The following is an 18,021-nucleotide window of genomic DNA, read 5'->3' as shown; positions in this document are numbered from 1 at the left end:
CAACTTGTTGCCGCAAAGTTACTAGTGCCACTTCAAGTTGGTGATTCCCATGAGTTAATTCCTTGTGTTGTTGAGATTTCTCAGCATTCACTTATGGTTCTCCTACTCCAAGTGTTCAAGATCACATAGAACATACATATATTCTTGTTCACTTATTGTTGTCATGGCTACGAGATGATAGGATAAGAAGTTCCTTGTAAAAAGAAAAAGAATGAAGAATGCTTGTATTCTGGTTCAAATTGGGAGGGCCATTAATCAAGGACAAGTTTAAGTGAAGAAGAGAATGAGCAGTGGAAAATATGAGAGAAATGAGAGAGAAATAAGAGGAGATTGATAAATTATTAACAATAAGAATATGTTGGTGAACCGGAATGCTTAATCAAAACTTGTGTAGATGAGTTAAAAAATAATATATGTAATCTAATCTATCCTACTGGTTGAGGTTGCACATCTTCATTGAAGAGGTTATGGGTTTGAGTTTGGAGTTTTGGTATATGTTCATAACAACAATAAATCTTAGGTTGAAGCTCAAAGTGTGACTCCCAATTACTTCATTTGTTCTTCTTTTCTTTCCGTCATAAATGGCTTTACAACAAAGGAAAGTTCACTAGGTTTATCATCCTTCATCTCAACATCCATTTGCATTTTGGAAGAGAGGATATCATGAGATTTTGAAAGCTCATGTCAATATATATTCATTGAGTTTTGTAGCTAATGGAAGTAATTTGTAAGTATGCGGTGGGATCAAATCCTTTTGCAAAGACCCCACATGTTCATCAAAATGTCGAGTTATGAGTAAAGAATTGAGAAGAATGTATTTTGTGATCGTAAATAAGTTATTCACGAGAATAAATTTACAAATGAAATCCCAAACCAATCACATAATAAGCTTTAGATAAACAAGGGAGAAATGGATAAGAAAGCATATTAGACAATATCCATCTACACATGTGACATGATGTTCACAATCATGTTTTTGTTTTAGCATAATTGGTGTTTTAAAAACTTCGAGTTTGACATACATGGCAGCTCCATGGGGCTCAACCACATGTATAGTTGTAGTGACATTATTCACCCACCATAATGGCGAAAATAAAATAAAGTTTTCTACATTGTGCCTAAATGAATATAGATGATAGTCAGGGATACTTTATTTCCTCAATAGCGCTGATGCTTCTCGAAGAGCAGGACTAAAGCAACCATTCAACCAACAGGAGTCGATTGTGCAAGGAAGCGTAAGAAACATGAGGTGGTAAAAAAGCAGCGCTACTTTACTCCCATCCTACATTCAAGTTATTTCTTCACACACACACACACACACACACACAAGGCACAAAGACATGGGGCTTGGACCTGAAGAAACATCCTCGGGTAAAAACATCCCCATCAACTGGGCTGGGACGGAGAGACCCGACAGAGGACATGACCCGAAGGAAGGGCATGAATGATGTGTTTCTGCTCTCTCTTTCTTGCTTGGCTTCCAAAGCCCCAGTGACATTGGACACTACCCTCAAAAGTATTAAGTGACTGACTTTGCTTGGGTGGGAGTTTGGGAATGGGTATGTATATGTACATAATACATATTACATACATACATACATTAACATACATACATGGATTTTAGATAATGTTCTCTGAGAGGAGGGAAGAAGCACTCTTCCTCTTCCTCTTCCTCTTCCTCTTCTGATTCTGAATTAGGGGAGGAGGAGGAGGAGGAGGAGGAGGGCTCGTCGTCGCCTGCATCCACGCCACATATCCCCATGGATTGCCTCCCCACAGCTCTCTCTCTGAGGTTAGGGTTAGGGTTAGGTTTAGGGTTCCCTGCCAATGCTGCTCCCCGGCTCTTCTCCCACGCACCCACCAGCAGCAGCTCCCCTCGGATCCCCTTGACTATCTGCAATGCGCTGCAGGAAGAAGAAGGGAAGAAGCAACAGCGGGAGTACCTGCGTGCCGCGACTGTGTTGAAAGTGGCGGGCGCGGCTGCCACGGTCGCCGCCCTCATCTTCACCCTCCCTATCCCTGGAGGGAAGACGTCGACGGCTACGAAGAATCTCGAGAGAACGAAGAAGGAAGCTCCTACAGGTAAGAGAGAAGAAGTCGTTGAATTGATGCCCGTGGAAGAGAGGTTTGAGTGGGCTCGAGGTCTCCCTTTAATAGAGGAGAAGATTGCATATACTGAGGTTCTGGATTTGAATCAGCAGGGGAAGATCAAATACATCATAAAGCATCCCCATGCTTCTCTGAGGAAAAAACCACTGGTGGGTTTTGTTGTCCTAGATGATGACAGAGTGGTGAGGACAATGTTCCCTCCATTAGATAGAGATGAGAGGTTTTGGAGCTCTTGGAAGGAGATGAAGCTTGAGCAGTATGTTATCAATGCTTTCACACCGCCTTTGCCTGTGCCTGAGGCCCCGTGGAAAGGGGTCGAAATACCATTCTGGAGCCAGGCACTGGCATCGAAAACCAAAAAGATGGAACAACAACAGCAGCAGCAGAAGAAGAAACAGAAACCCGCAAAGGCACAAAAATCGAAAACTAACACTAGGTTAGAGGAGCTTCGAAAGGCGAAGAATGAATTGGAGATGGAAAGACGGGCGCAAGAAGACGAATTGAAGAATCAGAAACTCATGCAAATACGGGCTGAAAGGGAGGAGAAGCTGCGAATCATGAGAGAGAAAGAATCGCAAGAGAAGATAAGGAAGGAGGCTGAAAGTAAGCAAATCCAGAGTGATAAGTTGTTGCAGCAGCAGCAAGCGGCTGAGTCGTGGAATCAGTGGTGTACTACAGCCACTCGCAGCGAGGGCTTTAGGTTCGTCATGGGGATCTTCTTTTTCTGGCTGTTCTACCAGACCATAGTCCTTGGAGTGAAGAAGCAAAAGAAGGATTATGAGGATCGGGTGAAGATTGAGCAGGCTGAAGATGAGGAGAGAAAGAAAATGAGAGAATGGGAGGATGAGTTGGACGTCTCAGAGGCGGCAACTGTGGTACAAGGATGGAAAAACGATGAACTTAGTGCAGAAGAAAAGAAAAAGAAGGAAGAAGAAGCACAGAATCCTCAACTCCAGATGGGTTTGCGGTTCATGCGCTCGGGTGCTCGTGTTCGCCGAGCCAAAGGAAAGCGCCCGAAATATCTTGATCTTGGTGCTGATGTGAAATTCGAGGATGTGGCTGGCTTAGGTGATATAAGGAAGGAGCTGGAAGAGATTGTGGATTTCTTTACGTACAAGGAGAAATATATTAGGAAGGGTAGCAAGATTCCATGTAAGTTTGTTGTTAAAACTTTTGTCAGTTGATAGAAACCCTTAACGGTATTTGTGAAAGAGAGTGTTCCTTTTCTTATGTGGATTTATAAGGTTTGACTCTAGTTTCCATAATGATTGCTGGCCACTGGATTCCCAGCTATTGAAAAGCCAAGATCATTCCTATGCTTGAAGTTCAAAAGTAGTTTATTGTATCTTCTCACATGGTATGGTTTGGATATGGCAGCTGGCATCCTGCTTTGTGGAGAGCCTGGGACAGGGAAGACGTTGCTTGCAAAGGCAGTTGCTGGAGAAGCTGGGGTGAGCTTTTTCTCGATTTCTGCATCACAGTTCGTAGAGATCTATGTTGGAGTTGGTGCATCACGAGTCCGGGCTCTATATCAAGAAGCTAGAGAAAATGTAAAGCCAACTGTTCATGGGCCTTTTCTTTTGTTTGAATTGGGGGATTAGTTGAAGTCGTGCAAATAGTAATATCGTTTACTGTTTTGATCAGGCACCTGCAGTGGTTTTTATAGACGAGTTAGATGCCGTAGGTAGACAACGTGGCTTGATTGGTGGGTCAGGAGGACAGGAGAGAGATGCGACACTAAATCAGGTTAAGATTGTTGACTTCTCTGTTTTGGCTCAGTTAGTTAATTAACAGTGTTTCTGTCTGCTGCTTCTGCTGCTTAACAGTGTGCTTTCTCTATAGCTGATTTGTTTTCTGTATATTCAGCTTCTAACATGCTTGGATGGATTTGAGGGTAAGGGTGATGTAATCACCATCGCAGCTACGAACAGGGTGGATATTCTTGACTCAGCACTTGTTAGACCTGGAAGATTTGATCGTAAAATATATATACCAAAGCCTGGATCTAAAGGCCGGGCAGATATACTGAGTGTATGTTCCCTCTCACCTAGAGTGAACACCTGCCCTTTTATTCGTAAGCAATTATGTATTTTTTCAATTCAATTTACTCTTCCTTGCTGTCATGTCCTTCGGCAGGTGCATGCACGGAATAAACCTATGGCAGAGGATGTAGACTTTAATGCGGTTGCCGATGTAACAGACGGCATGGTTGGAGCTCAATTAGCAAACCTACTTGATGTTGCTGCATTGAATGTTCTCCGAGATGGAAGAACTGAGGTGCAGTTTCTTCTGCATGTTTTTTTTCGGAAAGTTAGAGTGTATTTGACTATGAATAAGTTGGTTTCTTATTACAGATAACCACAGATGACTTACTAGATGCTGCCCAACTTGAGGAGGGAGGCCACCCTGATCCTCGCCCCCGTAGCGAGGAACTGTGGCGCAAGATGGCACTAAATGAGGCTTCTATGGCAGTTGCAGCGGCTAACTTTCCAGATTTTGACAGCATTCAGTTGGTATGATGCATTTTCTTATTTTTGGCACAGTTTGTCCTTTCAAATTCTGCTCTTTGTTGAAAGTAATGAGGTTGCTTCTGTACAACAGCTGACTATAATCCCTAGGATGGGAGAAGACAAAGGTGCAGTTCGTGTTCAGATGGACTACATAAAATTTGAAATGTCTGCTCTTAGGTACATGAGATTGTTACGAATGACTCACACATTGGACGCAGACAATATTGAAATAAAGCTTATATTAATATGGATTTAATTGTCGAACAAAGCTGTACAAGCAACACAAATTTTGCAGTTTGGTTCTGAGTTTTGATCAAACTATTACAAATTCAATTCAAAGCCCATTTTGAGAACATCCTGACACGATGAAAATGTTCTTTAAAACATTTGGGTGATATACTTTGGTCTATGAGACAAGCATAGGCAATCAGGAAATCATAATATGAGCACAAGTCCTGAAACTATTATTTTTTTGCATGTTCACTATTGTATTCACATCCGCACATTATTAGAGAATGTTCAATGAAATACAAAGAGAAGAGTTATGCTGAAAGTATTACTAGGCAAATATATTGTTAGGTTTCATTCACATGCATGTGTGATATTAGTGGCTTTAAGATTAATCTTGACAATGTCCTTATTCTGTTTGCTTGTGCTATCTGTAGCCGTCAAGGTGTAATGGACTACATCACTCTTCAATTGGCACCACGTGCAGCTGATGAGATGTGGAATGGTTGTGATGAGGTTAGTGGTATGGTACTGGCAATGTTCTATACTGTCTGAATGCATACAAACCATATGAATTGCAGGTACGTTCTTTAACTTTTCAGCCATACTAATGCTGGATATGTGGTATGCTGCAAGCAGATGTGTACAATATGGACAGATCATTATAATCGGGCTAGAAAAGTGGCACGATATTATGTATTTTGTGGACTGTCTGACCGCAAAGACATTTATGGCATGTTCCACTGCTGGTCAGAGATGGAGCGTTACTATGTGAGTTCTATTGTTCTAGATATTTATGTTTATCTCTTGTGAATTCAAGATGTTTTTTGCTTCTCTATACAGTAGAGACATGTGATATATAATGTTTGCACATATACACATGTTTTTATATTTCCACACTGCATATGTATTGTAGATGGTAGTCCCTGATCAAGCCATCTCTAATGTGATATATTTTCACCTTGTTGGCTTTTGCATTTTGCACCCATATCAAAACTTGAAATTACAGTTGGACTATGTTGTGCAAGTGATAGCACAATCATTTGTGTAGCATACATAGTTTTGGTACATTGTGTAACTTGGACTACCTTCAAAATTTTCTCTCAACAGAATTTACAGATAAGATGGAGGAAATTGATATGGTATTTTTGTGGCGCATGCATTGTATTGAAATTTCAAACATGATGGAAATAATATGAAGAATGGGAACTAGAATGAAAGCAAACTGGGGAGAGCATGTTTCAGTGGAGGGAAAAAATGAAAGCAGAATATATTTTTGTCCAAAAATAATGAATTTTTTTGTGTAAGAAAACTCCACGATGAGCTGTATGAAAGCTTTGATGGGCCATCTTATTGAAGTTCCCACTGTGACCCAAACTGTAGATTTAGGCTGTAGTGTTAGCGCATTGCTCCAATGTCAAGAGCCATGGGAAATCCTGTGTTCTAACCAGTAACAAGAGACAAGAAGTTTAGTCATAGAGCTGTTGATGAGGGAATCAATGTATTGCCATCTGCTATAAGGAATATGTTTTACATGCAGTAAACATTTTGTTGTGGAATATGCCAAAATAAAACTAATCATATATCTTTCACTCTCTAGGGAAGCTGCTATGAAAATGTCCTTGCACGATGCAATCAGACATGTGCTCTTGATGCAACAAATTCGTTAATACCTTGCATCTCTTTCTCAGGGCAAGGTTTGAGTTTGTTGTCCTAGTCATTGTGGTTGGAATCTGATTCCTGACACTTTTATGCATGCACCACTACTTTTTCTAGTGCAGAAAACCATGTAAACATGGAAGAAAACTTTATACATCTGTACTTCATGGTCACAAGCACTGAATCGTGTAGCAATCATGAGCACATGTTGAAAATAAAAGAAACCATTGTCTCCTTTTTAATAGGCAGATGCTTGCAAAGTTCAGGATAAGATCCCATCCCATCCATTTTTTGTGGATCCCAAGTAATTGATATTGTGAAATGAACATAAGAGATCAAAACCAGCCTAGTTAGCTTCTTACTTCTTACTCAATTTATAGTTGATACAAAGGTACCCATTTGGGTTGGCTTAGCTAAAAGGTGTGTGCTAAAAGGGTGGGTCGGCTTAGGTACATGCATCCCAAAAAGGGTGGCACAAAGGAACACATGCACACCACATTTCCCCCCTGAGAGAAACAAGGAGGTTTACGACATGGGGGTCAGAAGATGGGCCTAAGGTGGATAGAGCTTGATGTGGGCAACATAGGAGGAGGTGAATCGGTTGTTGGAATTGTGTCAGAGCAAGTACGTGGTGGATTTGATGGCACGAACTATGGTGCACGAGCCGAATCCCTCGGTGCGTCTAGCGCTGCTATGCAACTTGTAGGTTTCGAGAGCTGGCTTGTCGAAGGAGGGGGAACATCTGTTGGAGATAGAGCTCCCAAGTGGCACTATCCATGTTGGCAGGGTTGGAATGGACGTCAATGGACGATTCTGGTGGGAGGCGAGGGTCACACCCATAGAGTGCTCGAAAAGGGCTGATTTGTGCGGCCATCTCTTGCTTGAGGGTCTTGTTGAGGCATTTGGTAAGGTCATTTGTCTAAAAGATCAATCGCTCTTGTGGACTGAGGGCCACCTGGACTTGGCTGAGGTGGGGGACAAGAGGGTTATCTTGTAGGAGGGGGATCAGAGAAACTCGTGGCACAAAAAGTTAGTGGGCAACCTAAGGTGAGGGGGAAGAGGTGGATGCTTGGACGTGGGGGACTGGTACCCCGCTTCTCCACCAATATGTGAAATGCACATAAGAGATCAAAACCAGCCTAGTTAGCTTCTTACTTCTTACTCAATTTATAGTTGATACAAAGGTACCCATTTGGGTTGACTTAGCTAAAAGGGGTGTGCTAAAAGGGTGGGTCGGCTTAGGTACATGCATCCTAAAAAGGGTGTGCTAAAAGGGTGGCACAAAGGATCACATGGACACCACAATATTAACTCAAGATGATTAACCCTGTTAAAAGAAAGAAGAAAAAAAATATTAACATTTCTAAAAGAACATAGTGGCCTATGAGACCCGACTAAGATTGCAACGGTTGTTAAATCATCAAGGTGAGGATTGAAAGAAAGAACGCAAAAAGGAAACATCTTCTTGTGCAAGATTCCTAACTAAATGGCTTGAAATATAATCATGAATAACTAAGAATTAGGTTTGGTGGTTGATAATCAGAAATGAAATTGCTGCTTTTTGAAGATATCCATCGTGGGGTGATCCAAAATGGAGTATGCAAGTGAACCAAATATCCTAACATGGGATAGGTCCGGCTTCTTTCTATAGTACTTCTTGTGTGGAGTTACATCGTGCACTCTAGATGTTGTGCATCGATTCATGAGGTAGACGGTAGTATTTGCAGCTTCTGCCCAATATGACTTGGGCATATGCTTCTCGTTTAGCATGGCCCTAGCTACTTTGAGGATGTGCAGATTCTTGTGTTCTGTTGCGGTGTGTGTTGGCAAGTGAATTCTCGCCGAATTCCTTCTTGGTGAAGGTATGCCTTGAATGCATCAGAGAAGTATTCCTTTCCTCCGTCTGACCGAAGACATTGTACATGGTGGCCGGTTGTCTTTTCGACTTGCGTTTGAATTTTTGGAAGTGTGTAAACACTTCGCTCTTTTGCCTCACGTGAAAGATCCATGTATGCCTAGAGAAGTCGTCGATGAAGGTAACATAGTACCGCCATCTGTCGAATGTGGCTGTACAAAGAGAGGAACTCCAATGCTGCGTGATGATGGCTAAGATCTTGTGAAGATATGAAAATTGGAGTCATTGTCCTGGTTGGTGATCTATCGAAAGAGAAATGGCTCTAGTTGTCGCAAATATACTTTGGCTGGGCGATTTGCTTGAACAGTTTGGGGAGTATCCCTAGCTAGAAGTATTTGTTTGGAAGAATTCTGTCAGCCTTCTTGGCTTAGGTGGATCCAACTGTCTGCCTCCTTATCTCAAGAATTGTCTATTATGCATTCTAGTCTATGGAGAGGTCCAAATCCTTCTTTAAGAGACAATGATATCTCCTCTCATCTCACAATTACACACATAATGCTCTGAAGATTCAACTTTGTGATTATAAACTTGGCAGTTGCAGTCCTTCAGAGCTATATTCGTATATTGTTCAATCCTGTCCTCATGTTATGCGATAGTGTTGTAGGAAAAAGGCTCATTAAGTGCACTTCAATAAGCATGTAAACTCAGATGAGGGTGTGAAAGATCTTAAGTGGATTGAAGAACCTAACTCCCTGATGAAGGGCGCTTCATAAACCAAATGTCATATTGCAAACACTCCAACTGGCTGAGAATTCCCGGTAGTAGAACATCATGGTTCTATGAAACATTCATCAACACAGTCATGTTTGGGGTGACTTTAAATATGAATGCCAACACTCTTCATAATTGGGTTGCTAATTTAGACCAATCTTTTATGTGATCAGCTAGAGTATCTGAAAAGGGTTGGGCTGACAAGCATTGACTGCTTCATGGTGATGGGAACTAGGGTGTCTTGGCACCTTTCTTTTGCATAATAATGTATGCTTGCTGCGGACACCTCTGATGGTAAAAATCATGGATGTGACTATTGTAGACAACATTAGTCAAGGAAGTTGAGGCTTCTTCATGAGACCCCATTACTATGTCTTACGATTGAGAAATATGAGTTTCCAGCAAAGAAAGAAAGAAAGAAATATTAACGTCTTTTAAGAGGCCAAAATGAGAAGGAGAAAGAAAGAAAGAAGGCTCAAAAGAAGTATCTAAAAGATGACTTGTTCGGGTTCTTTTTGTCTTCTGAATTCGCTAGCTCTCTCTCTCCCTATGTTAGGCTATCAAATGTCGGAAAGATGATGCCGTTATGGTTCTATTTTACATATATCGCCCTTCTTTATGATTGAAGATGTATGCATAGGGCTTAAGAAATTGGTCACTTGAAAGGCAATAAATCTTCAATGTATGAAGGCCATAATGCTGAAATGGGCGGCTAGGAAGTACATGCATAGATAAGTGATGTTTAGTCATGCATTGCAACATTGCATGCCCTACAAATGGACTATGAATTGGATTAAAACTTTATATAAAGTTGGAGAAGTAAATAATATAAACAACAATTGAACCATCATGGTCGGCTCGCAAATGGAAAAACTATTTGGATGTATAATGGAATCAAAGGTGCATGGGTTGAAAAAAATGATAAAAGAGCTAATGGACAAGTTGGCTTTCAAAAACACCATAGCACCATAAATCACCTTGCCATCATTCGAATATTAATGGAAGGTCGCTTGAGAGGCAAGGGTTTATATTGTTACTTTGTGGACTTCAAGAAAACCTTTGATATGGTACCTTGTGAGCATCTTTGGAGATGAATAGAAGAACCCGGGATGCTAAGTGAATATATGTTTTCAATTTCCTGAATCTATGAGAAGGTTATATGTTGTGTGTGCGCTTGCGGATGATAAAATTTTAGATTTTTTCAATAACACCTTGTTTGATTTATGCATTGATGAATTATAATAAAGGGTTGCCAAGTTTGTAAAGGAAGGTGTTGAAGTTGTCATTGGGAATGCAATCATCATGCTTTTTATTGTATGCAGATGATGTAGTGCTTTTTACAAATACTTTAGGAGATGCACAAAAGCTTATGAGGGCATTGGAAGAATTTAACATGCATGCAAAGTCAAGTGTCAAGAGCTCTAAAACAAAGATTATGGTTGTGAAGAGCCCAAGACAAGATAAACATGCATTATGTATAGTAATGAGCCACTTAAAATTGTAGAAAGCTTCAAATACCTTGGCCTTGAAGTTCCTTCAAACCATATGGAATGAATGTGCTACCTACCACTTGAGGTGACAAAGGGAGCATATTATGCATTTGAGAACATATGCAATCATGGAGAAATTAAGTGTTGAGTCCTTAAGAAAGACCATTTCAACATTTTGGTGACATTGTTGCTTCTCTATGGCGTGCAAATATTTGGTGGTAGCATTCCTTAGTATAGTTGGAAAGGGTTTAAATCTGTCCAAAAACAATTTCGTACAAAGTTTCTCCAAGCCAAGAAACAAGGGCATACACCCTCCTACTTTGAGATGGGATCAATTCCAATTGAGATCATGGCCAGGGAAAGGGTTGTCAAACATATGTGTAAAGTTCAAAAAATGTCCCTAGATCGACTTCCTAGAATTGCATGGGAAGCAAGCAAAAAGATCCAAAAGACAAATAAAAACAAAATTTTGTATTTTGATTGGATACAAGATATATAAAAGTGGTTTGGAAGATACAATGCAACACTCATGCTTCATGATGCATCACCAGATTCCTTTGTAAATGAGGCCTTTTTGCAAAGCAAATGTATCATTACATGTGAGAAATGTGGAGGCTTACGCTTCTCACATTATACTAAATATGTTGTACCTAACTACAAAACCATATTCTTTGTGGGATAGGGAAATCGAACACGTCAAAACATGTTAGAACCCATCTTGTTGTCGGCCATCTGAAGCAATGGTTCCATGCATAGTATGAACCATACATGCCATATGTGCATTCACATTTGAGTATGTTTCGGTCATTCGAGTATCTGTACCTAACTACAAAACCATATTCTTTGTGGGATAGGGAAATCGAACACGTCAAAACATGTTAGAGCCCATCTTGTTGTCGGCCATCTGAAGCAATGGTTCCATGCATAGTATGCACCATACATGCCATATGTGCATTCACATTTGAGTATGTTTCGGTCATTCGAGTATCTAGTGAACACCCTCCAAGTTTTGTATTCATTATTTAATAAGGTAATTTTTTTTTTAACGTAATTCTAACCAATCCCCTCTCTCTTTATCAAGCTTCATCAATCCCCTAATCACATATCAATCTTCACCTAGTGCCTCATTCTATAATTAAGAGCTTAATCAAGCCCCTAATTACATGTTAACCAAGAGTCTTAGCTTTTGTACATGTTCATTGTGAATAATATATATTAGTTCCATGAGGCATAAGTTTCCTTTCTTCCTCTAAATTAATTTTTATACTTCTAACCAATCCCTCTCGCTTAATCAAGCTTAATCAAGTTCCTCATAGCTAATTAAGGCCATGATTACATGTTAATCACTTCAAAGGCTTAGCATTTGCCCACTCATTGGTACTCAATGCATTGAAACAAACTCTTTGTCAATGGATCATCGTGACTATATGAACACGAATCGATCAGCCCAACTACCCCCTCGAAAGAGCTTATTTGCTAATAGCGATCGATCAACATTGGTGAATGATTCAGAAGCTCAAGATGTTATCAAATTATACGGTCATGATCATCGTCAATCTGTGAATAATTCTGATGATTATAACAAATCTATTAATAGATGAATCCGGCAACAAAGCAGAAGAAGATGAAGGCAAAGCTCACGCCCAAGATTACTAAGGTTCTCTTTACATTCATTCTATTGTATATATTCTTTGCATCATCATCATTATCATCTAATTATGCACGAAGAATTAGCTCCGTATGGAGGCAAGCGAGATTATCTCTTGTCGATTCATTTTGTTGATGAGCGATCTTTGTGGGGATCTTAAGCAAATCTTCGGGCCAGGCGAAGAAAGCAATAGAAATTTGAATTCACTAAAAGGGAATAAAGACAAGAAAGTGAGTGAAAAAGAAAAGTTAAAAAGTAAAAAAAAAACATAAGTATGTTTGGATAATATACGCATTCGTTTGCAATGTATGAAAACGATGTTTGAGCAGACGAGTGTGTATATTACATTCTATGGTTCCATATGACTTAGCTCACATGCACTACAGGATGAGATGTGTCGTTAGGGCACAAGTGATGAGTGTTGTAAACTATGCACACTTTTCTCGAAACAAGTTCGGGAGTTTGAGTATTACAGTTTGGTACACTGCTTTGCCTTTGATCACATTCAACTATGCTTTCCAAACATCTTTGACTGGACCCGATCCTTGCATGAATTTCTCTCATAGTCATGGTGTACACTCTCAATTGTAACATGACCCTCCATGATAGAGTGCATGTTGTGTGTAAGGATGTAGATGCACATAACATGTGGACATGAATCAAAAGAGGAGATCTTAGGCAACTATACTTTACAATTTGTCATTTTCCACCTGTCTACTTGAAGTTTGCACATCTTAGAGAATCATCATAGCTACCATTTTATGATGATATCATAAGATTTGCTACTATGGTGTACATAATTGTATTAGGAGAGTCAAATGCACGAACGAATGATGAACAACTATGTTTAACACCAACGAGACTATGTATGGAGAAGTTATGGAAGAAGTTGGTTGATATGGGTGAAGTAATATGACAAATACTTTCTAGCCTTGGGATGTTCACATGAATTTGTTATATATAATAGTTTGCCAATATGGCCCAGATCAGGTGCTTTGACATGTTGGATGCACAAGGGATGTATATGCTAAGGAGAGTGGGCTGACTAGATACCAATTTTATCGGGAGACAATTGATGTGGCCAGAACATTCCAAAGAGGTTACAATGGATTAGGCAATAGAAATTTGTCATGCATGTAGGTCCCTGCCTCGTGGACCTTGATCTCACCATGCTTGTCATTGACCGGTAAACGCCATTATCTCCCTCCATCGAAAGGGCTTCCCTTGCTTCAGACACCTCTCCATTCTGTATTGGCCTATGCTAAATATCTTTCGAAAACAAAAACTCACGATATATCCGACTTGAGAATCTTGCAAGCAAAAATGACGAGATTCTAAAGTTACATCGAATTCTTATTCTCTTTATTTATTTATTTATTTTACTTAATTATGCTTATTTTGGTTTGTTGTTCTCAAAGATGAGACAACATTTAAAGATGTAATCTTTTTTTTGTTATCATAGGCCGTTTTGGCTTTTTAAAATATGTTAATGAATCTTTCTTTCTCTCTTCTTCTCTCTCTCTCTCTGTTAGGTTTTCCATTTTCTGTAATGCCCATCAAATGTGGCAGATTTAGGATTTCCGAACAGTTCCAATGTGCCAAATTTCACAGATTGAGATCTGTATTGAAGAGAACAGAAAGAATGGAAAATGGGCTTAAGCGCTATGGTGTGGTTCTCACAAAAACAACGGGCTATGATCATAGGGAACTTGATGTCTGGATATGCCTCACTAACTATATTGCCTCAGTCAGCATGTTTACAAAGTTCTTTAGGATAAGATAAGCACATATATTGAAAAGTAGATTTTAAATTCAAATTTATCTAACATGACATGGGTTAGGGTTTGTCTTGAATGAACATATCTACCGCTATTTTGAACCAAACTATCCTTATACGGTGAGAAGTATTGAGGCTCCGATGTAGAGAACAAAAAATCAGGTTCTGATGTAGATACCAAAGGAAATCATAGTCATACCGCGAAAATTTTGCTTCTCATCTTAAAATATCTAATGCATGAAACTATCTTCATAAGGCAAGAATCATTTAGGCTCTGAAATAGATAGAAGAAATTTAGTCATACTGTGCAAATCTTGCTACTCATCTTAAAATATGGGGGTGCCATTAGTCCGAATAATTAGCCTTTTTTTGTTTTTTTTTCTGTTCATGCATTATGAATTCATTAATGGGCTGGATGCACTAACAGCTTCTCTTAGACAATTGAATAATGCAGGAGATTATTACTTATTAATTTTACTAGATTATGAGACAGATTAATGCAATTCAATTGGCTATTATATGTGAAAGAATTTCTTGATAGTGTGATGACTAATGCGTCTGGCAGTTAATTTATTAGTGGTGGCATCTATATATTTATAATATACAGGAAGTGGATGTTGAAACAAAAAAGATATTGGAGGCATGCTACAGCCGAGCATTGAAGGTTTTTCTTTTCTTAATGTTAAAGATCAATTGCATTTTACTATGTTCGAGAGACAAATATGTATGTTCTAGAAGGTTGGCTTCTTAAATAGCAAGCAATGTTTTGTGGCAGATTATGGAGGATAACCAAGAGCTAGTTAAGCAGTTGGTTGAGAAGCTTGTTGATGTGAAGGTAGTAAAGAGGGAAGAATTTTGGAAGTTGGTTGAGCAATATGGTAACCTTGAGCAGCGTCGGCCGGATGTTATTGAGATTCGGAACAAGAATCTAGAGGAGTTCAGGGAGCGGATGTTTTCTGAAAAGAGAACTGCGGAGTTTCTGTCTTGATTCTTTCCATAAATATGGTTAAAAATCTGTGAAATGAAATTGGTCTCTCTATAGTGATGAGTTCATACTTAAATTTTGAGGGGAATGCAATGCTTTCTTCAGCCAAGAAAATGTATTACATAGCGATTCTTGAAAAATGTTATTCCCACAATGTGTCCATACAAAATGCAATGATTAAATCTTATTTCTTCCGTGGACTGAGCATAATCCAATAACAATGTACTGCATTGTGATTTTCCTTGATTGTCATGCGTCATTGGAGACTGCCTATCATGTGCTTTCATAACGCTTCCAATGCTTCCAACGCTCAATGTCCAGTGACAAATTTCTGCATTGAACTAATCCCATAATACTTCCAGAGAACTTCCTTTACAAGCTGAAGTAATTCATTGGAAGGCGTTTGGGGTAATGGGTTTTAGTTTGAATTTCATGTATGAATACTGTAATTGATGCACGAGTGCACGCATGTTAGTATTATTGAATTAATTGAGTGGCTTCTCTCCAATGTTTAGTGATCTCTTAAAAATGCTTAATGCTTAATGTAAAGTATGTCATAGTGATCTAACTTGCTAGAAAACTCAATGAGATATGGCTCTTATTACTAATGCGCATGAGTCCTTCCTTGAGAAATAGGGAAATGTGAATCCATTGATAATAGTGTAATCGTAGAGGTGAGCCATCCTCCTTAAACTCTAAACTGTTATGCTCTTCTACTCAATGATATGCCATTGTCTTTATTGAACTGTATGTTTCTGTGTAGGAATTACCTTTTGTTTTGAGTCATTTTGATCTTGAGTGTATTACTTGAGAAAGATCCTAGAGCTCACAAATATTAGCACCCCTAAGTTTGTAGGAGAGAGAACAAAGCCCCTTTTCCAAAAGAATCCCAAGGGCTTCCAATACATGAGAATGCAATTTGTAACCCCTTAATGACATGGAAAATGAGAACAATGGTAACACTCTTCCCATACTACCACTCTTCTCATAATATCAATGACATGCAAGTTTGTTCTAATTAGGATAGCATCACAAAGTACTCAAGACTACCTCATGAACCAACTCAAAGTGTTGCACACATGGTAGGTATTGTACAGTTCAATGATTAGAGTAGAGTAAAAACAAGGTGTGAGAAACAATAAGAATATGTGCATGTAGGCTAGCAAGAAGAAAACATTGAGAAATAATAGTTCATCATCACCACCATCATTATTTTTTTTCCAAAAAAGCTCATCATTATTTTACCCCATCCCATGTCTTTTAAGTGTAGGATGCATTTTTATAAATTGGAAGATGTCTAGGATTCATTTTTTATTCCTTTGGAGTTGTATTAATTACTAAAATAAAACAATTACAATTAGTTCAAAGACAAATAACCGTGGGATCTCAATCAAGATTCAACGGACTATGACAAGAGTACAGTAAAAACAAGGAGTAGGTAACAATAAGATTTCTAACAACAAGCATTGTTAAAGTAACATACCTTTCAAATACCTAATACGTCTTGGCATTTCAAATTATGCCTCAATGTTAAGATTTATACCTATAAAGCTCATCTATGATCAAAATCAGGAAATGCACATACTGTTGAGAATATGGAACCGGGCACAACCGGTTCTTGAGGACAATGAGAAAGACAGTAACTGAAGCAACTGAAAACAGAAATGCATAGACAACAAGAGTCGATATTAATGTGGAAACCTTGAATGGGAAAAAACCACGGGAGTCCACAGACTCCAAATAGAATGACTATGTAAAGAGATATACAAATGACTCTAGGCAACAACCTTGAACTTGTCTTCATCTTACATATGACTACACACACACTCTCTAACTTACCTCACACTCTGTACATTCACCTCTTTACAATATGTCAGCCCTAGGTGTGTTTATACTTATACACAATATGAGCTCTTTACAACTGTAGCCTCTAATCGGCTACGACTTTCATCCAATTCGGCTCTCTACCAACCCACATCCGATTTGGTTCTCAGCCGGTCGGCACCCGACCGATCCGGCTTTCCAACTCATCCCATCTTGAGGGACCAGTTAGCCCAACACATACAACTGCCTACAATTTCATGGGTTGTATTTGATAAGGATTCGATTGACCGCAACCAGTTGATACATATGCGTATGCGGGTGCAAAGATTGAAATGACAGAACTAACAAGAAAATGGAAATGAAAGTACCCAGATGTAGACTGGTTGGTATCAACATAAGCCGACATGTCGGAGTTTGTAAACCCTTCCATCATGGGGTTACCTGAGCCATATCTAAGGCATATGCTTGAGGTGCCTCTTAGGTATCTAAGTATCCACTTGACCACCGCCCAATGTTCCTTGCTGGGATTGCTCATGAACTAGTTGACCATTCCGACAACATAGGCAATGTCCAGCCTTGTGCACACCATTGCATACATCAGGCTTTTGGCTGTTGAGGCGTAGGGGATCTTGTTCATCTCATCTTTCTCTGCCTTCGTCTTCAGACATTGGTTTCCGCTCAACTTATAGTTTGTTGGCAATGTCGAGTCGATCAGCTTTGAATTCTGCACGTTGAATCTCTGGAGCACCTTTTTCACATATTTCTCTTGTGACAGCCACCACAATTTCTTTGTTTGGTCTCGGACAATGTGCATTCCTAGAATATGCTTAGCTAGACCTATATCCTTCATAGCAAAAGATTTGCTCAAGGCCTTTTTCAAGCTTTTGATTTTCTTCAGGTCCTATCCCACAATGAGCATGCCATCAACGTACATCAAGAGGATAAGGAAGTCTCCTTTGTCATATTTCTTCACGAAAATATAATGGTCGGCATGTGTCTTGTTGAAACATGATCTACCATGAAGGATTCAAATTTTAGGTACCATTGCTGAGGCACTTGCTTTAGCCCATACATGCTCTTCCTCAATTGGCACACTAGGTTCTCCTTCCCTTCCTCTACAAATCCTTCTGGTTGCTGCATGTAAATTTCTTCCTCCAAATCTCCA

The 18,021-nt window shown here is 39.4% G+C and overlaps 1 protein-coding gene across 1 annotated transcript; it reads left to right on the top strand.

The window, feature by feature from the left end:
- Positions 1-1,635: 1,635 nt before the first annotated feature.
- On the top strand, positions 1,636-15,227 carry LOC147850644 (putative inactive ATP-dependent zinc metalloprotease FTSHI 2, chloroplastic). Its single transcript, XM_087336208.1, has 11 exons — positions 1,636-3,261; positions 3,487-3,659; positions 3,754-3,855; positions 3,976-4,140; positions 4,246-4,386; positions 4,464-4,622; positions 4,711-4,796; positions 5,285-5,363; positions 5,487-5,618; positions 14,655-14,711; positions 14,823-15,227. Exons 1-11 carry the CDS (start codon positions 1,761-1,763, stop codon positions 15,033-15,035), a joined length of 2,808 nt encoding a protein of 935 aa, XP_087192334.1. The 5' UTR covers positions 1,636-1,760; the 3' UTR covers positions 15,036-15,227.
- Positions 15,228-18,021: the final 2,794 nt, after the last annotated feature.

The sequence above is a fragment of the Azolla caroliniana genome, unplaced genomic scaffold, assembly GCF_043228905.1.
Source record: "Azolla caroliniana isolate FFs.n. ecotype wild unplaced genomic scaffold, voAzoCaro1.0.p SCAF_21, whole genome shotgun sequence".
Lineage (NCBI taxonomy): Eukaryota > Viridiplantae > Streptophyta > Polypodiopsida > Salviniales > Salviniaceae > Azolla > Azolla caroliniana.
Note: the sequence above shows the minus strand (reverse complement) of the source record. Positions and strands in the feature narration are given on the sequence as shown.